The 21,457-nt window shown below is 36.9% G+C and overlaps 1 protein-coding gene across 1 annotated transcript in view; it reads left to right on the forward strand.

Annotated features, from left to right (window-relative positions):
* The window catches only part of ASB3 (ankyrin repeat and SOCS box containing 3), a 104,355-nt gene extending 83,962 nt beyond the window's left edge, over positions 1-20,393 (forward strand). The window contains 4 exon segments of the mRNA XM_027623015.2: positions 2,476-2,609; positions 18,509-18,522; positions 18,524-18,598; positions 18,601-20,393. Of these exon segments, the coding sequence (XP_027478816.2) occupies positions 2,476-2,609; positions 18,509-18,522; positions 18,524-18,598; positions 18,601-18,717 (340 nt within the window). The 3' untranslated portion in view covers positions 18,718-20,393.
* The last annotated feature ends 1,064 nt before the right edge of the window (positions 20,394-21,457 follow it).

Consider the following 21,457-nt stretch of genomic DNA (forward strand, 5'->3'; position numbering starts at 1 on the left):
CACCCCAGTGTGGTGCTCTCTCTCTAAAAGAAAAAAAAAAAGAATGTGTGTGTTATATTTATTGTCATATTTCTGTGTGCTGTATTCATTGGGTGTGTTAGGACAGAAAAGAGTTGAGAACCAGTAAGCTACAAATTATTTTGAAGTAAATTGTAAAACTTTGAACTATCTGAACTGAGAATGCCACTTGCATATATTTTACTCCAAAGGAGTAACTTTAGTCACTTTATATTCATTAGAAAAATACGTGGAAAATTTCATTTTAGCAATGAAAGTGCTTAACATGGTCAGATTTTTGTTCACTGATCTTTTATTGAATGGATAAAGCTAGTGTTTATGCTGAATATGATAAATGTTTTGCTTTCTTTGATCAAATTTACATTCAAAGAGCTGTTACAAGAAAAATTCTCCCATAAAAATTCCAAAATGTTGTTAAAGTGGATTTTGGTTGTATCTTATTTATATCACACATAAGTCTGTTGCTTAATCTTTGTCATGTAAATTATAAATGTCTTTCCTAGTATTGCTTGCCTTAAACAGTCTTAAAAAATGTATCTGGCTGAATAATTGCCTGTCACAATATAATCTACAGAGTTGAAATATTTTTTCAACTTTAAATGCAAGACTAGGTACACCACCCCCCTGCCCCTGCCCAAATGTAATAGGTGAATAATAGAAAGTAAATGTCATCTGTGCATTTAGTTGATTAACTGTCACTTGTTTATGATTGTACAACTGCTTTGTACAATGTAATGGTCAATGTAGTACAGTAAAAATACATTTTTAGTGGCATTATCAGCATTGGTAGAATACACTCACCATTATATTAACTAAAGCTGTATAAACAGATTTATTTCTTGTGTGTGTTTAGATAACTGCATAAAAATGACTTTGTGTTTGGTCACACTGAAACTTAAAGCACACTTAAGCAGAAAAATGAAACCATTAAAAAAGAAATAAGGAGCTAGAATTAAGTAACCTTTGGTACAGGGTGGGTACTAGAAAGTCAAGGGGATTGTTTGCTTTTGAGTATATTTTATCATTTTATTTATTCTCAGTATTTCCTGATAAGTTGTGATTTCACTGAGAGCTTCCCAAGAAGTAGAATGTTTTCCTAAAGCATTTGTACTACACTTTAAGTTCTTTCTTATATATGCTTGCATATTAGAGAATTAAGAATTTGCGAAATAATTTTCATACTCTCTAATCAGTCATTTCAAGGACATTTTGACCTGAATTACAAGAATTAAGTTATCTTTGAGATGACATGTTGAGACTATTACTCAATTTCTTTCCTTTCCTTCTATTTTTTCCCCTTCTTTAGTTCTTGCTCAGTAATGTCTTCAAAAAAGCAACCTTGGAAAGAATTTCTGAAGTAATTACCAGAAGCCCTAATCATTTTACTTTTCTTCAGACAATGTGATAGTGTAGGGGAGTATCTAGTTGAGTACAAGATAGGTAATCCTGTTAGAATTTGGAGTTCCCTTTAAGCTGTGACTAAATTTCATATGTATAATATTTTAAGCCCTATCAAAAATGTAATACTGAAAATTTCAGACCAGTTCTAGTAATAGCAAATATTTATGTAACATTTTTGTCTTAAAACTATGTTTACTATATTGTTTCATATTATTTTCTCCAATACTCCCCTGAAATAGGCAGGTTAAGTAGTATTCTCATTTTAGAGACCATAATCTAGGGCTTAAAGAATTTAGGCAACATGTTTGTAAGTAGGAGAGGTGGTATTAGAAACCAGAACTTTTCTTAGACTAATGCTCTGTTCAGTAGGATTCAAGTGCTTTTAAAATTTCGGGGAAGTCTCCTCTGGCTGGGTTGGTAGGAAAAACTTGGTATTATTTTGAAAAAACAGAGGAAGAACTGTTTGTCTTGAACTCCTTTCAGTCCTTAAAGACAAAACTTATTTTGGTACATCTTCTAGAAGTGAATCTGTAGTGGGGAAGGTTCCTAGAGGGGAACAATTGTACGTGCCTGAGAGTTGGACAGAAAAAGGCCATCTCTTGCATACATATTCCGTTTACAGTTAACTTTGCGTGTTTGGGCTTTATCTTTTCAGGGCTATTAAATTGTGAGTCTGTGAGGGTGACCAGTCTAGGTTCAGCAAGATGGTTCGAGTAGGAAGAGGTAATGGCAAATCCACTGATGACGCTGGTACTGTCTCTCTTTTTCTTACCACTGCTGCTGAGGAATGGGAAGGAAAGTTCCTATCCTCTACAAGTGTAGAGATTCTCTGGTCATCTACTCGATAACTATACACATAGTCGATTCATTTTCTTATAGGAACCTGTAGATGATTATTCATTTCCACTGAATTTGCCTTCAGTTACACGATTATTTCTATGCCCCAGTTTTCGCTCTTCCTTCTATACTGTGATGTTGTAAGAACAGTTGTGTGGTGTTTGTTTTCAGGATGAACCCTCTTGTGTCTAATGGTATGTTAACATCTTGCCAATATAGGATTGACTCAGTCAGTGATGACACCCTTATCTTCACTTTGGAGTTCACCAATTGGAGGAGGCTTCCTCCAACTGTTGAAAAGATGCTCTCCACTCGTGCCTCAAACTCCTCTTGGGCTCTGCAGCAACATATTGGTAAGAAAGTACAATTTTAAACATGTTTCACTACTTTTTCTTCTCTTCCTCCTCTAGCTATGTTATAATTTTAAGTGATCAGAGTCACTGGAGAACGTATATTAAATTGGGCATCATTTGCATTTTCTTTATGTGGGGAAAGGATGGGGCTGTGGTAATGGTGGCGGGGGATCATAGTAATTTCCTTCAACAAAAATCATATCTGATTTGGTAAGTTTAGCTTAAAGGACATATAACAAAAAATAGGTATTTACTGACATTTTTATTTAATGAATCCTTTTATTTCTAGTAAGGATTATGTAAACAAAAGTGAGTCCTAAAAATGTTGTTAGTGAATATTTAGTTTGTGATCAGAAAAATGCTAAACCTAATTTTCCTCTTAGGAGTGTGTGTGGATTTGTGTTGTCTCTTTAATAATTTATCATCTCTAAAAGGAAGTATTACCATCCCTTATTTATACCTGTTCTTACTGAATGCATGCCAGTGGGTTGGTATAACTATCAAGGTGAGCTTGGTGAAAATTCTGTGAATTGATTGGTATTTTAAATGACTGTTTTAAAACAAAGTCTCAACTTCCTTTCACAAATTAAAATTTTTTAAGTTAGTTAAAAAAAGCATACAGTAGAAGATTTTACACAAGGAAACCAGTTTAAACATAATATATTGCAAATTATTCCTATTTACTTATTCAGATTTATTTTACTTTAACTATATTTTGTTAAACAGATTATATGTCTTAAGTTAGGAAAATTATTTCTTCACTGCTATTTTGCATGAAATGTAGCTCTTCATAAAACACATTGAATAGATTTTTAACAAGTGAACTTATGCATATGTAGAAATGTGTCTTGTAATTTCTTGGAAAATTACATATAAGTAAATTTTCTCAATCAAAAACAGACATTCAGGAAAATATGCTCTTGAACTGAGGTGTATTCAAACTCTTAGAGAGTTTTCTATTGAAGAAAAAAGTAATGTTTGGAGTCTGAGTCTTTTCATACAGAATTTCTTTAATGATAATGTTGGAAAACTTACTTGCATTTAACTCTTAATGTTGAGAATTGCATCTTCTTTTATTAATATGTATCTGAAGCAGCAGAGAACAAGTGTCTTTTCAAAATAGAATATGGGACAATGGATTTGGGAACAAAAGTCAAATGAGGGAGCATATGCCAAATGGGAAAATTATTGCAGGGTATCAATTAGTAAAGATATGTGAGACTTTACTCTGAAGACTTTAACATATGGCAGCTTTGTCCAGATGAAGGTAAAAATTGTGCTTGAGTACATTACCCTGCAGTAGACTAAATCCATCAAGGGTTTCTTGTTTAACTAGTCACTAGGTAGAGCTTGTGTAGGGTAATAATCAGTATCTCTTAAGAGGATTTTATTTTGGCTGAAGATTTGCAAAAGTCCTTCTCAGAGGTACTAATGTAGCTAATGCTTTTCTGGCCAACTTCTTGGTTCCATTCCCATGTATCCAACTGCCTTTTGTACATCTCTACTTGGTATCCCACATTTTGACATATCCAAAAAAAATTTTTTTTTTTTGACATATCCAAAATTTGAACTTGTCATTTTTCCTACTAGTCCTGCTGTTCCTTCTGTATCCTGGTTTGAGAAGTGGAATGGTTTGGGAGCTATTGACCCAGAGTTGTGAGTTATTCTTGGCAGCTCTTTGTTACTTGTTTCATCAACAGCAGTTGTGCTCAACAGGAATGATTTTGCCCCTGATATTTGGCAATGTCTGCCAACATCTTTTGGTTGTCACAACTGATAAGGGGGCTCTTGTCTTCTAGGGGTAGGGGTGAGGGATGCTGCTAAACATCCTACAATGTGCAGGGCAGCCCTCCACGACAAAGAATTATCTGGCCTCAAATGTCAGTAGTGCTGAGTTTGGGAAACTTATCTACATTGTCTCTTGGGTTGTCCAGTTTTAGGAAGGCCTTTAATTCCTATCATGGAAAGCCTTTTTAACCCTGTTCTTATTGCACACTACTTAGGAAAAGCTTGCATTCTTCCTCCTAGTTATATTGGTCTCTCAAGGTGTACTTTTATTGGTTCCTCTTCTGCAGGTAATGGGAGCCATTTAATGTCGGATTTTTAGTAAGGCTGAGGAAAAGATATGCCCATCTACTCAGTTGTCTGAATTTCCAGTAGGAGTATGCTTTTCTTCCTTTCTGTAGTTCAAGGCTCTCTCTCAATATACTCAGCTTCCCTTTTCCTTTCAGTTTTCAGGACACTACATTTCTTTCTTTCTTTCTTTCTTACTTTCTTTCTTTTTCTTTCTTTCTTTCTTTCTTTCTTTCTTTCTTTCTTTCTTTTCTTTCTTTCTTTCTTTCTTTCTTTCTTTCTTCTTTCTTCTTTCTTTCTTTCTTTCTTTCTTCTTCTTCCTTCCTTCCTTCCTTCCTCCTTCCTTCCTTCCTCCTTCCTTCCTTCCTTCCTTCCTTCCTCTTCTTTCTTCCTTTCTTTCTTTCTTTCTTTCTTTCTTTCTTTTTCTTTTTTTTCTTTTCTTTTCTTTTTTTTTCTTTTCTTTTCTCTTCTCTTCTCTTCTCTTCTCTTTTCTTTTCTTTTCTTTCTTTTCTTTCTTTCTTCTTTCTTTCTTAGTATGCTCCAGGCCCAGAATGGAGCCCAGCTAGGGGCTTGAACTCATGACTCTGAGATCAAGACCTGAGCTGAGATCAAGAGTTGGACACTGAGCCACCCAGGCACCCTGACACTCCATTTCTGTATATAGGTTATCTTTATTTGGGTCTTGAGCTGCAGGATTTCTGGTGAGCAGAAGCATGGCCAATGTTTTTAACACCAATGGGAGTGAACCCAGAAAAACAACTCTTGACTTAAATGTATGACAGTCTTGCTTTTACCCACTTTTTCCAGTAACTTATGATGGTAGTAGAAACTACATTGTCAATATATTTCTTTAAATTTTTTGGAAAAGATGCTTCTTGCAGCTTTACAACTATTAGTGAGCCCCCACATAATTTCAGCTCCATAGCTCATTAGGTATGCTAGAATCTATCTTAAGGAAAGAATTTTCTCCTTTTTTTTTAGGCCCTTTTCAGGTCTTGGAGATGCCATTACTTGGTCAAAACACTCCTTTCCTTACCTTTTTCCTTCATAAGGCAATAGCAAGTTGCTCTGATAGTTTATAAATAAAAAAGACAACTAGTTCCCTTGCTGCTCATCTTTTAATCATTAAGTCAGATTTGTCTTCAAGAAGTTTTTTTTTTGTTTTGTTTTGTTTTTGTTTTTTGTTTTTTTTTTTTTCATTAGAAAGGAAATGTATACCAGGTAAAATTTACTGACTGTTCACAGCTTTTTTTTTTTTTTTAAGATTTGTAGTTTTTTTTATTTTTAAAGTTTACAGCTTTAATGACAATTTTTTAAATCATGTGCCTTATAGATGGTATATATATATATACCTCTTAGAAACATCATTTTAACCATATAGTAGTAGACTTCTTAATAAAAAAATTTGCCAATCCCTGGCCAGCTGTCCAAGATAAAGTCTAAGTAATTAAATTCTTAGGGATGAAAGCACTTGGCTTAGTTCATCCCCCCTGTAGTGATTAAATACGTACAATTCTATCCAGAGTATTATATGAATCTGGATTCTACAAAGGTTCTAAAAGGGCCCCAGGAAACTCTCTTGATCTATTCATTTCAGTGTTCTTCTGCTTTGTTCTAAAAAGGATTTAAAGTAGTTTGTACATGTAGATTATCACAAAACAGTATAGCAGAAGTTAAAAGTGAAAGCAAAAGAAAAATGAAAAGTAATGTTGGGGATGGATATAAAATGGAGTCAGGGAGAGCATAAAGCATGATGATCTGAGACTTTTCTGTGGATAGGCTATAAGTTTGACTCTGACTAAGCTCTCTAGTCATTGACACTAGGTTACAGAGTTCATAATATAAAACAGACTTATTGCTCAGAAGTACTGATATTCTTGGTTGTCATAATGAACAGTTTTCTAGACAATATCTTGACAGCCATGGTTTCTTGGGACTTTATTTTACCAGTCTTCACTGTGGGCTCTTGCTATCATACCAAACTATAATTCAATAAAAGTAGTTCTTAAGGGGTCAGTACATTGTCATCCAGGTATTAAGTTATCTGTTGCTCTGACTTGACCAGGGCTGGATTTGTAATATCTGGAGGAGTGGATGACCTATATGTTCTTCAGCAATTCTCTCTAAATAGTGTATCTTTAAACTCAATTTCTTTAAAAAAATTTTTTTAATTTAAGTTCATTTATTTATTTTCATAATCTGTACACCCTACATGGGGCTGGGACTCATGACCCCAACATCAAGAGTCGCAGGCTCTTCCACCTGAGCCAGACAGGCGCCTCTCAACTCAGTAATAGTAATAATAGTAGTAGTTAGCAGTGAATCTAAAATTATACTACCTAAGAAGTATCAGAGAACAAGCTATTTTGTGTTGCAGGTTGAGTTGAGAACATATTTTTAAGAGATAGTCGAGCTTCAAAGTAGAAGCAAAATAAAAATGGAAAATAAAGGTTGATTTGTGATAGGTTAAGTGTTCTATTTGTGAAACCCAATGAACATTATGAGAACTCCTTGCTAAATATGGTGGACTGAGCAAGTATCCACAACCAGAGTTTCCTTTGAAACTTTGAACAGTACTCGTGGTTTGGAGCAATGTTCCTTCCTCGTGTATTCTTCATGATAAAGCTCTGCCTGCAGTAAGTACACCAAACTGACTACATGTAGCACCTTATTTTAAGAGAGTGTTATATTTGCATTTAAAAAATTGAGGAATAACTACCAGAAACAATTTAAATTTAGCAATAGCTATAATCCTTTCTGGTAATATTTTTTTCCCCAGCTTTATTGAAATATAATTGACATATAACATGGTGTAAGTTTGAAGTATACCTTTTTGGTAATAATTAACTAGCATTCCAGTTGTCTACTCAAGCCATTTCTAGTTTATGGTAATAAAATGTATCCAGTTTTAAAAGAACATTTTTCTGTTATCTATAGCAAGACCATGTATCTTGTGCAAAAGGTGAATCTCTTTTCTTGAAGATAACATCTTTCAAGATATATCTTTTTTTTAAGTTTGTTTGTTTATTTACTTTGAATAATCTCCACCAATGTGGGGCTTGAACTCCTGAGCCCGAGATCAGGAATGCCCTGCTTTACTGAGCCAGCCAGATGCCCCTTGCGATGTATCTTTTATATCGTTAAGTTACTTGTTAAAAAGATGGGAGGTGTGGCACAACCTTATTTCAGGCTAATGGAGAGTTTTAATTCCTGTGCTACTTTGACACTCATGGTAGTGATATGGTTCAGTTTTTGCATAGACATCGGGCCAAGTAAAATGGTTAAAAGATTTGAGCTCTGGAATTAAGTAGACACACATCCACTAGTTTCTAGCTATAGAGAAATTACTTATATCTCTGAGCCTTGGTTTCTTCAATAGAACCCACCTCACATAATTTTTACAATGGATTTTGTCATTCCTCTTCCTTGGAACACAGGAGGACTGAATTTTCCAGCCTCCATTATCATGTGAATGGTGTAAGTGATCAAAGTTCATTGGGTGTGAGCTCTCTGTGCTCTCACTTCTCTTACTGAGGAAATGTGAAAGCATGTTTGAGATGGTGACCCAAGGTGGAAGTAACCTGAAACACTTAGTTGTCATTTCAGGCACCTGCCCTGGAGAATCACCTGGCCCGAGGAGGATTTTGCATGAGGAAGAAATAAACCTTTGTTGTGTTAAGATACTGGTTTTTAGTATTTATATGTTACCACAGCACAACATAGCCTGGTAACCCAGTTAATCCACAACTAAATCCTGCCCCAGAGTCCATGTCCAAGGAAAGGTCAATAAAAGCTACAGATAATGTAGTAGTGTACTTGGTAATGAGTATTTATACAAATGCTGTGTGGTGGAATAGTTCAACTAAAACCCACCTGCTGCTTATTTTAAATACTGACTTGCAAAACCCCAACTTGAAGTTTTGAGATAAAATGTTCAGTAAATTAAAAGGTTTCTAAATTTGGTAGGGATCAGGAAAATGTGTGGAGTAAAGAGTTATGCTTTTAAAACTACAGGAAAAATGGTGTATTGTGTCTAGTCACAGGGACCATGCCCATAGAATTAATAAAGCTCAATATTTGGTGAGATTCAGAAGCCACTGTCCACAGTGGTTTTTAACTCTAGAGGCATTTCCTCTGGTTTGAGGCATTATCACTAAGAACCCCAACAGTAATTGCCTTTTATCTTGAAAAATTAAACATGTGATCTTCTATATATAGAGTAGGAAACTTGACCTCCAAGATTCCAGCCATATTGTTGGCCTTTATCACTCCAGCAGAATCATGCCTTAAATGTACTACAGACTGCCCTTATTGTTAGATTTAAGAGCCAGACTTAGTTTTGGGTTTTTTTAGTGAGAAATTTATAGTTAACTTAAAATTTTAACAAGATTCCATATGCCCATTTATAATTTTAGCTTCACACAGCCTCTTACTAATCCAAGTGTAGCTTCACATAGCATTTCTTACTAATCCACGTGGCTGTGTGTGTATGTGTGTGTGTGTGTGTGTGTGTGTGGTGGGGAAATTCTTACTAGATTGTAGCCATAGTTGTGGGGACATTTTGCCGTTAAAACTGTTCTGATGTTGTCAGTAGTCTGTTGGTAAGCTAAGAGAGGAGAAAATGTTGCCTTAGAGCAGTTAAAACAGTATTTTTAAAAGTATTCCAGGTAGCAGGTCACCAATATTATTTGAAAGTCCATCTTACTCCTCCTAGATGTGTACTGCATTGGATATGTGTGCAGGTGGACCCTAAGGACAGCTGTATCCCAGTTAAAACAAAAAATTATTTTCTAGACCCAAAATATCTATTTTAAGGTGGAAAGGCAATTAGAATAGAAGCTTTAACTCCTGATAGCTTGTTCATTTGAGAATTTTTAATCATTCAGTCTGTAATTTTAGTTAGTTACAAATATGGACCACAGGCAGAAGTCTTCAGTGAAGAGAAGCTATCCCATAAGTATTTCTATAGGTGGACATTTACAGATCTCGCTGTTTATATCCACTAATTCCTTAGTGAGTGGATTCTTTAATTACATGTCAACTCTGTGTTAGACACCGACAGCATTTATGAATGAAGAAATAAAGCAAGCATAGTTCTTTAGTGCAGTGGCTAAAGGGAAAGAAGCAGGATCATGGCAGAGGCTTGACATGTTTTATAGATTAAGGGGTCTCAGTTTGTAAAAACAACAACATTAAAGATTTGGTTAGATAAAAGTGATTATTTATGTAATAAGGTTTCAGGTAAGCCAGAGGGAGATGGGATTAGCCTTAAATAGGCCCATTTGTTTGAGAAGAAGGTGGTATGGTTCGAGGTAAGTTTATAGTTGGAGAACTAGGCCTTCAGAGAGAGAGGGCCCTGAAGTCCTCCTGTTTCACTTTGAAGTAGGAAGGAAATGATGCTGAGGAGACTGAAGTGACAGTTGGGTGGGAATGGGATGGTTGAGAATGGTTGTTGTGGGAAATGAATGGGGGGGCCAGAGAAGGAGGTCCTGTGCAACCCTACAGACCTGGTAGACGTTGCAAGTGGTACTAGCTCATATGGTTATGGGATCATTTTTTTCCCAGCATCGCTTCACTTTCTGTCTTGAGGTGCAGGAGAGTGGTTACATTGATCTGGGGATTGTCAGAGCAGAGAGAGAAGAATTAAGGATGATAAAATAACATAAGTGATGGGCCTTCTGGAATCTAGTCTGAATAGGAAAGGACGTGAGAAAGGATAGACCAGCGGCAGGAGGAGTTGGGGGACCTGAGGTCTCCATGATATTAAAGATTGGGTATATTGGCAGTAAGGGAGAGCAGAGTCTGGAAGGATAGGCGGTAGTGTATGCTGGAATTTAAAGACAAAAAGCCATGGGTCTGGAATTGGTGCAGAACCATGAGAATGGTACATTTGCCTCCTAGACTTTGTGGTAGGTGTGACAGGGGTGGAAAAATGAGAAAATTCTATGTGAGAAATTGGTCAAGGAAGTTAATTTCCCTGGGAAGATCAGGCTTCTCTGAGGACAGAGGTGGAGAGAGTTTTCTCTACAGTGTTCTAGATGTAGGTGAGTTTGTTTATGGTAGAATTGGGGGTTCCTGAGAACTTTATGGAAAAGTTTTAGAGGCAGTTAAAATTTGCTTTATAACGTTGAGTCTCATTTTTTCCTCTTGTCTCAGATTACTGTGTTATAATACCCTAAACAGGGTAGGGTAATGAAGAATGGATTTTTCTAGGAGATTCTGAGACCATGATTCATTCTTTCATTTGATGATTTTGGTAATTTGCAAATATTCCATGCTCCAGAGAGGCATTCTAAAGATGGGAAAGAGGAAGATAAAATTGCTTATCAATGATTAAGTTCCCTTTCATTTTGTCTTTTCTCTACTAGTGATGTAGTTGTAAGAATTGAGTTTTTGTCCCTGTCCCTGCCCCCCCGCAACTGAACACACATGGCCCAATGCTTTGTACTTACGTATCCACATGGGTTGGAAAAATGATTTTTGGAAAATCTGTGTAAGAATCACTACTGATGGGGCAGCTTACTTTTCTGTAGTTGTTAGGAAATGGAGATAACATCATTCATGAAATGAGTTTATTACACCATTAATAGGCTAACACAGCAAAGAAGTTGAACTGGAACAGCACAAAGTAATACCGTGGTGGATAACTTCCTAAAAACATGACTTTTGAAATATATTAGAGTCTTTGTAGTACTTTATATTGTGATAGGAGTGCCACAATAATTGTTTGTACATATAGAGGTTTGCTCATTCTCCTATGACACAATATTTAAGAGTCCTCAAACTTAAAGATGGATTATATACTTTTTTTTTAAATTGTTTTTTTTTTTAATATTTTATTTGAGAGAGAGAGAAACAGCATGAGAGGGGAGAGGGTCAGAGGGAGAAGCAGGCTCCCCGCTGAGCTGGGAGCCCGATGTGGGACTCGATCCCAGGACTCTAGCATCATGACCTGAGCTGAAGGCAGTCGCTTAACCAACTGAGCCACCCAGGCGCCCCTATACTTTTTTTTTTTTTTTGCTAAAATATCACTGTTCTAATGTTTCTTAATCTTCTTTTTCTTGGAGATAAATAGTTATTAGTAGTATGAAACCTAGTGTATATTTTCTAAAAATTCTGTTGATTTAAGGTAAAGATGACATTTTAACTGAGTGAGAAAGAAACCACTTTCTGAAAGAAAGCTTTGCTTGGGGAGATGATTCTGAAAACAGATACTGGGAAATACTTCTATTGTTAAGTGATTTTCTTGCCAAAAACAATGTGTGTTACTTAGAAAAACTCTCATATTGACACATTTAAAATACTTGGAAACCGTTTCCTTGGGTTTTGAATGCATTTAATAAACATGTAGAGAAGCCAAACTTTTTTTTATTATGTTAATGTTAGTCACCATACATTACATCATTAGTTTTCATGTAGTGTTCCATGATTCATTGTTTGTGCATAACACCCAGTGCTCCACGCAGAACGTGCCCTCTTTAATACCCATCACCAGGCTAACCCATCCCCCCACCCCTCCCCTCTAGAACCCTCCGTTTGTTTCTTAGAGTCCATAGTCTCTCATGGTTCGTCTCCCCCTCCGATTCCCCCCCTTCATTTTTCCCTTCCTACTATCTTTTTTTTTCTTTAAGCCTATAATGTATTGTTTCAGAGGTACAGGTCTGTGATTCAACAGTCTTACACAATTCACAGCGCTCACCATAGCACATACCCTCCCCAATGTCTATCACCCAGCCACCCCATCCCTCCCACCCCCCCACTCCAGCAACCTCAGTTTGTTTCCTGAGATTAAGAGTCTCTTATGGTTTGTTTCCCTCTCTGGTTTCATCTTGTTTCATTTTTTCCTCCCTTCCCCTATGTTCCTGTTTTGTTTCTCAAATTCCTCGTACCAGTGAGATCATATAATTGTCTTTCTCTGATTGACTTATTTCGCTTAGCATAATACCCTCTAGTTCCATCCACATTGTTGCAAATGGCAAGATTTCTGGGTTTTTTTGATAGCTGCATAATATTCCACAGTACATATATACCATGTCTTCTTTATCCATTCATCTGTTGATGCACATCTTGGCTCTTTCCATAGTTTGGCTATTGAGAACATTGCTGTTATAAACATTGGGTGCATGTACCCCTTCAGATCACTACATTTGTATCTTTGGGGTAAATACCCAGTAGTGCAATTGCTGGGTCCTAGGGTAGCTCTATTTTCAACATTTTGAGGAACCTCCATACTGTTTTCCAGAGTGGCTGAACCAGCTTGCATTCCCTACAACAGTGTAGGAGGGGGTTCCACTTTCTCCGCATCCTTGTCAACATCTGTCATTTCCTGACTTGTTAATTTTAGCCATTCTGACTGGTGTGAGGTGGTATCTTACTGAGGTTTTGATTTGTATTTCCCTGATGCCGAGGGATGTTGAGCACTTTTTCATGTGTCCTTTGGCCATTTGGATGTCATCTTTGCAGAAATGTCTGTTCATGTCTTCTGCCTATTTCTTGATTGGATTATTTGTTCTTTGTGTGTTGATTTTGATAAGTTCTTTATAGATTTTGGGTACTAGCCCTTTATCTGATATGTCATTTGCAAATATCTTCTCCCATTCTGTTGGTTGTCTTTTGGTTTTGTTGACTGTTTCCTTTGCTGTGCAAAAGCGTTTTATCTTGATGAAGTCCCAATAGTTCATTTTTGCCCTTGCTTTCCTTGCCTTTGGAGACGTTTCTAGGAAGAAGTTGCAGCAGCTGAGATCGAAGAGGTGGTTGCCTCTGTTCTCCTCAAGAGTTTTGATGGATTCCTATCTCACATTTAGGTCTTTCATCCATTTTGAGTTTGTATGTGGTGCAAGGAAATGGTCCAGTTTCATTTTCTGCATGTGGCTGTCCAATTTTCCCAAAATCGTTTGTTGAAGAGACTGTCTTTTGTCCATTGGACATTCTTTCCTGCTTTGTCGAAGATTAGTTGACCATAGAGTTGAGGGTCCATCTCTGGGCTCTCTATTCTGTTCGGTTGATCTGTGTGTCTGTTTTTGTGCCAGTACCATACTGTCTTGATGACAGCTTTGTAATAGAGCTGGAAGTCCGGAATTGTGATGCCACCAGCTTTGCTTTTCTTTTTCAACATTCCTCTGGCTATTTGGGGTCTTTTCTGGTTCCATACAAATTTTAGGATTATTTGTTCCATTTCTTTGAAAAAAGTTGGTGGTATTTTGATAGGGATTGCATTAAATGTGTAGATTGCTCTAGGTAGCATAGACATTTTCACAATATTTGTTTTTCCAGTCCATGAGCATGGAATGTTTTTCCATTTCTTTGTGTCTTCCTCAATTTCTTTCATGAGAATTCTGTAGTTTTCTGAGTACAGATCCTTTGTCTCTTTGGTTGGATTTATTCCTAGGTGTCTTATGGTTTTGGGTGCAATTGTAAATGGGATCAACTCCTTAAGAGAAGCCAAACTTTCTAATTAGCTTATAAACTGATAACAGAAAAAATGGAAATTTACTGGATAAATTTTGATAAAAACTTTTGTATAATTGGTAGGTGGGATCGGATAGTATCCTGATTAGTTCAGCTAAGCTACAATGTATTCCTCCCATTTGGACCCCATCCTTTTGTAAGATATTTTTTTAGCTACATCAGCCCTTGTAACCAAGTATCGAAATAAACTGAACCTAGAACCACATCTTGGAATTGCCAAGTCACTAAGAATTAAATTTATAAAGCTTAGTCAGTCACCTTGCTCTTGTTAAAATATTATTAATATTTTTGGTAAAAGTAAAATAATAAACATTTTTAAAAAGTATATCTTATTTTAGTGTATTCTTTTAATTTTATGTATTTTATAGTATAGATAATGTTAATTTAATAGTATATACATATTAAGTATCTACACATTGGGGTTATTTACTGAAAGACTTTTCCCATTGGGTGTGCAGTCAAAACATTTGGAGATCACTAGATTAGATGGTGTCTAGGATTTGTATGTTATTTTATAGTTTATAAAATGCTTTTGCAAATGTGTTCTAACTTGAACCTCATCAACAAACTTTGATTGCAGAGAGGTGTCATCATGTCCATTTTATAGATGAAGCATTATACCCATATTACAGAGGAAGAACTGAAGGTCAAAGTATTTAAATGACTTGTCCAAGGTCATACAAACTTGTTAATAGTGGCTTCTGAACTCCAGACAGGTCTTTTTACTATATGGTGCTCTTTCCATTCATTTTATATGTTGCTGTTCTATTGGTCATTCTCCATGTTTTGATTTCCTACCCTAATCTGTCTGTTATTTATTTTTCAGAACCCTCAGGTAATTGCTTTTTGTGTGTTGTCTAGAGTTTTTGGTTGTAATCAGTGAGAGAGAGAGAGACTGTACTAGTGAATTAAGAAAGACTGGGAGCAAAGGATGGAAGCCAACCAGAAAGACAGTATATTAATGATGGAAATATAAATTGTACTAGATGGCCCAGAAGTCAAATGAATACATTTGATGTGGAAAGCCATGCAGAAGAACCATAGAAATACAGTGCAGGCAGATAGATCATTTGAATATTGGCATGAGGGCAGACTAGAGATGATTGGTTGTGGAAAATATAGATTGTATGATGTACATGTAGTTCTGTGCTATAGTAAAGTTGGCATTAATAAGCATAATGAATTAAGAATTGTGGGATTTAGTGTACATTTTTCATTTTAATAAAACTTCATATAACATGTAGCCTTCTATTTTGATCTGTCAGTACACAACAACAAAAAGAACAAAATTGAAGAATTCTGTATAGGAATGAAAAGATAAAGGTTGTTTGTCTGCTAATGGATCTTTAGATAAACTAGGTTTAATATACTAAATTGAATATGACTGGGTCAGAAAAGTGACTTTAGAAGTATAACATGACCTCAGTGTTCCTAGCAGCAATGTCCGCAATAGCCAAACTGTGGAAGGAGCCGAGATGCCCTTCAACAGATGAATGGATAAAGAAGATGCGGTCCATGTATACAATGGAATATTACTCAGCCATCAGAAAGGATGAATACCCACCATTTGCATTGACGTGGATGGAACTGGAGGAGATTACGCTAAGTGAACTAAGTCAAGCAGAGAAAGTCAATTATCATATGGTTTCACTTATTTGTGGAACATAAGGAACAGCATGGAGGACATTAGGAGAAGGAAGGGAAAAATGAAGGGGGGAATCGGAGGGAGAGATGAACCATGAGGGACTATGGATTACGGGAAACAAACTGAGGGTTTCAGGGGGGAGGGGGGTGGGGGATGGATGAGCCTGGTGATGGGTATTAAAGAGGGCACGTACTGCATGGAGCACTGGGTGTTATACGCAAACAGTGAATCATGGAACACCACATCAAAAACTAATGATATAATGTATGGTGACTAACATAACATAATAAAATTTAAAAAATGAAAAAAAAAGTATAGCATGGTTTCAGATTTCATTTTCTAGGCTACAATCAGTGCCATAATCCAAGAAGACAGAGATGTATTTAACAAATTAAAATCTGGTTTTAATGAAAGTATGTTTTTACATATGTACAGTTTCTGGGCTATTTCATATTATAAATTCAAGGCATGGCTTCATCCTCTCTCAGTCTAGTGGTAACATCTGGAAATACTATGCATCACTAAAACTTTCATAAGAATTTTGTGAGTTTTGAAATATTGCATATATGATTATAAAGTTCCCTTAGTATTCACTGGCATATTAAACTAAGATGTCACTGAGGTGTATATTATTGTCTATGTTAATAATCTGCAGATAAAAGACTCCCTTCAGTTCAAGTGAATATAGTTCTTCCCTCTAACTGTTCATGATGCCATTGATCTTTTGTGCTTACAGGAGAAAAATGAAAGTGGTACAATTAAAATTGTAACCAATGTCTGATCTTCTGAAACTTACAATAGTTTCAGTGGCTTAGAAGATGTTAGGGAATTATTTTGGGCTTTTCAAACGTTAAGGAACCCTAGACTTGGAGTCAAATCACTTGGATCTAATATCAGCTATTTTGTTGGTGTACAGTGTCAACATGGGCAAGTTACTTAAACTTCTCATAGCAAATGTGTAACTGGTCCAGGAGGGCTTGATCACAAATGATTAAATTTCCACATACATGTTACATATACATACATATAAACAAATAAATGGTTTCTTTAGCTTTGAAGATGGTGCTACAGTGGTGTAGTCAGATGGCCTGGAAAGGCTTGTTGGCACTGCAGGAGGCTGTGGGGCAGCCCCCAGAGGAGCTGTCCTCAGCCTGAGGAGTTTGTAAGTTGGTGATCTATCAAGTCAGAGAAGCTGGTGAGGCATTAAGAATCCTCTAGCTAGGGGTGTCTGGGTGGGTAGTCGTTGGGCGTCTGCCTTCGGCTCAGGTCATAATCCCAGGGTCCTGGGATCGAGCCCCGCATTGGGCTCCCTCCTCAGCAGGAAGCCTGCTTCTCCCTCTCCCACTCCCCTGCTTGTGTTCCCTCTCTCGCTGTCTGTCTCTGTCAAATAAATAAATAAAATCTTTAAAATGTTAGATGATGGATTAACTTCGGTGGTTTGGAAGGTGTTGAAGATGTTAGAGAATTGGAATGGCAGGTCCTACAGGCTATTAGTTTACAGAACCGTGGCCTTGGAGTCAGACCAGCTGGTCTGATATCAGCTGGGCTCCCGATGATAGTACTTGCCGCTGCTGCTCTGATCCTGGTCTGTTAATCACTGTTACATTTCTTGAGGATTTATAAAAGATTTCTTAGACTAATAAAAGACTTTAGATTTGATTCACACATAAAACCAATAGTTGTTTTTAATACTCTGAGTTTCTGTGGACATTAGCTTCTTTCTTTTTTTTTTTAAATTTATTTATTTGAGAGACAGTGAGCGAGAGAGCACAATCAGGGGCAGAGGCAGAGGGAGAAGCAGGCTCCCCGCTGAGCAGGGAGCCCGATGCGGGGCTCGATCCCAGGACCCTGGGATCATGACCTGAGCCAAAGGCAGACGCTTAACTGACTGAGCCACCCAGGCACCCCAACATTAGCTTCTTTATTTAACACTTCTCATCTTAAAAAATGAAATATTATCTTATGATTCTTAATTAAGTACATCTATATCGTCCTTTAATTGGCAATTAGCTTTTGACAGCAGTAGTTGCATGCTTTGGGGTTATAGGCACTTGAGTTTGAATCCTGGCTCTACCGTGTACAAGATGTATAACCTTTGGAAAGTTATGTAAACCTCTTTAGACCTCTGTTTCTTACCTCTATACGAGCGTGATAATATATACCTCATAGGGTTAATGAAGATAGAAAGGTAATGTTTGTGAGGGTATGGGGGATGTGGCATAACAGGTACTCAGTAAGTGGTTCCTTTTCTCTCTGTGTCAGTTTTAAATTTTCATTCTGTGTCATGGATAAAGAGAGGAAAACTTGTGCAAATTACTCACTCATTCACTTGATACGGTGGTCTAGAGACCATTTGCAATGCAACAGTCAGAAGGATATGGGTATTTGCTGCCTGTAAGTTTCTATCATTTCTAAAAGTAGTTCACCCATTTCTTAAGTACCAACTGGTATTGCCACATCTTTAGAAGGTGAACATTTTTAGTTTTCTATGGCCCTGAAATGACTTTCCATGTATGGCCAGGAAATGGAGAGAGAGGAGCCGGGTGAAGGCTATAAAAAGAATATAAGGAATAAATAAAGTTTGTTGTGGTCATCCCCACCCAACGAATCTTTCAAAAGTAATCTAAGTAACATATGCTTTCTCCAAAGAATTGGAAATATTAAAAAAGAAAATTAAAAAATTTTTTCATCTTTCCTTTTTTTGTTTCTCCAGCCTCTGTTCCGTCCCCTCACCCACCTTTGTCGTTTGGAAATTCGGTCCAGTGTAAAACCAGAACACCTACGGTCTGACAATTTTTATCTGTCCAGTTGCCACTTCCCAGAAGCCTACATAATTATTTGCTCTATGCAGAGGTTCTGAGGATGAATGAAGTTCCAGAACTGGCAGTTACTCAAGATGGAGAAATCAGCGAAGCTACTTAATGCAGCTCATGTCTTACTCTGAAAACCACCAAAACAAAGAGCCATGCAGTACAAATTCTTCATGTTTTATAGTCATAAAAGATGATTTTTGTGTGGTTGGTTAGGTTTGGGGGGGTGGGCAGTAGTTAATGCACATGTTTACAATTGGGTTTCCTGGTAAAAAAATACTGTAAACCTCACTTATGTTACTTTATTACAGATTCATCACCAGCACATTTTTGTTACAGATTCATTGACTGAACCATTTTTTGCTTTATTCTGTGATGCTGCTTCTAGTGCTGACCGTGGCATATTTCCACCTATGATTCTGTGTTTGCCTAGGGCTAGGAGCTTAGAATGGAATGCGTAAAACTTTCCTGGAAGTGCACACACAATGGGGTTTGAATCTATTATTATTACTTTATTTGAGGTTGACTATCTTTTATGTTTATAAAAAACTATTTTATATTCCGTTCTCATCTCTTAATTCAGTCAGTTTTATGAAGAACTTCTACTCATTGGCTTTTCACAGATAAACTCAGGGAGGAACTTTTTTTAAAAAAAGAAAATGGAAAATGAATAATTTTGCTGTTTTTGTTGGTTCCCCCCTCCCCCCCCCCTCAGTTCCTTGATACTCTCTTTGGCTGAAAAGAAACTCCCATTTCTGCAAAGGCAAGAATAAGACTTAAACTCAAAATAGGCTCAGTTGAAAAAAATTAGGTCAGTATTGAAATAAAGGAGCATTTTACCATATTTAGAATACAAATCAGGAGGAGACTGAGAGGGGAAGAAAGCTGTGTGTTTTCTGAGTCACTTAGTAATCAAATAAAACATTCGAGCTCCATTTAGCCTCCAAATCTGAGGGCATGCTTTGATCCTATGAATGATTGGCCAGTTATAGTAATATTACCGTGTTCTTCCTTTTATTATCTAGATAGGTTGTCACATAGTCCTTGATCCTATGAAATTTAGGACCTCAGAATTCTAGGTTAATGAGACACCACCTTACTGGTTTTCCAGATGCTCAATATGAATCTATGGTCAGAGAGGGACTAACACTGGATCAGGTGTAGCTGTGGTAAGATGCTGTCGGGACCAACCTTAAAGTTTATGAAAGCATTACTGTCATGATAGACAGCTAAAATTGGGTCCACAGGAGGGGCAAGTCTTCTGTCCTAATGGATCCTGGTGGCTTGAAATAGATGGGAGTGTGTCAGCCAAGTCCGTCCCTGATAGGCCTTTGCTGTTTGATACAAGCAGTGATGAAGACAGACCAATGATGGAGCCTTGTTAAGGTCCAGAGGGATGACTGAACTCTGTGCAAGTTAGAGCTGTAGTTGCTGCCTGTGGTGGAGATAGAGTTTGAATGTGGGTATATAGCAGAAAATTAGTGTAGATATGGAAAACCAGGTGGAAATTCTGATACTTAATAAAGAAATTCCAAGAATGTATTTACCATGTAGTAATTTTTAAATGTTGTTCTAATCTTTATTTTTCCAAACCCTAGGTCTCCAATTTTGAACATAACTGGTTTATTATTAGGGCCAAATGCGCATAGAATGTTTACATGTGTTTTTGTTCATGTTCAAATGTGTAATAAAATTAAACTATCCATAACATCATTGAGCTCTTGTTCTTAAAAATCTGAAAATGGGTATTTCAGAGACTTTAAAAGCCCTTGCTATTTCAAACATGAATAATTTAACTTACTGTATACAATGTATCTTTTAGATTACTTTATAATAAAATATTTATGACTTTTATGACTTACGGCAAGGATTCAGTGAGAGATCTGAAAGTATCTACAGGTAGTGAGTTATAGTTACAACTTTTTTAAGATTTTATTTAAGAGAGGAGTGCGAGAGAAAGCACAAACAGGGGGTGGGGCAGAGGGAGAGGGAGAAGCAGACTCCCTGCTGAGCAGGGATCCCGAAGTGGGGCTCTATCCCAGGACCCTGGCATCATGACCTGAGCCAAAGGCAGAACGCCTAACCAACTGAGCCCACCCAGGCCGCCGCCTGTAGTTGCAACTTCTGATCAAAATGATACCTCTGGTTAGTGTGAACCATAAGCTCTGCCCTACATGAACAATGGTGCTTTAATACTCTCCATTTTTATTTATTATTATTTTAAAAATATATATATTTTTAATACTCTCGTTTTATTTTATTTATTTTTAAAAAGATTTTATTTATTTATTTGATAGAGAGGGAGAGAGGACTCGAGAGAGGGAGAGAGCGAGTATAAACAGATGGAGCAACCAGGCAGAGGGAGAAGCAGATTCCCTGTTGAGCAGGGGGCCTGATGTGGACTCGATCCCAGGACCCTGGGACCATGGCCTGAGCTGAAGGCAGATGCTTAACCGACTGAGCCACTCAGGCACCCCTAGTACTCTCATTTTTAAAGTCACCACAGAACCGCATGAAGAACCCTGTAGTACCATAGTTCTCTAATGGTACTTATTACTAGAGCAGGACACAGGATCAGTTTTAATAACAGTTGTCAAGATTTTCACACACCACACACACCGCACAAAACGATCCTGTATTATCCTTTAAGTTTATTCCTGTTGGTACTTCCTGTCATAGGATGTTTTCCCACGATCATTTGATGGAACAGTGGTAAACAACATTGTTTCTTTATAATATAAATATATATTTCTTCATATTATAAACATGTTTATATATAATTATATAATATAAACATATATAAACAAATATAACAAGTTTCCTTTTGCCTAGTAGCAAGTGTCGTCAATATG

This window comes from Zalophus californianus, chromosome 8, assembly GCF_009762305.2.
Source record: "Zalophus californianus isolate mZalCal1 chromosome 8, mZalCal1.pri.v2, whole genome shotgun sequence".
Taxonomy (NCBI): domain Eukaryota; kingdom Metazoa; phylum Chordata; class Mammalia; order Carnivora; family Otariidae; genus Zalophus; species Zalophus californianus.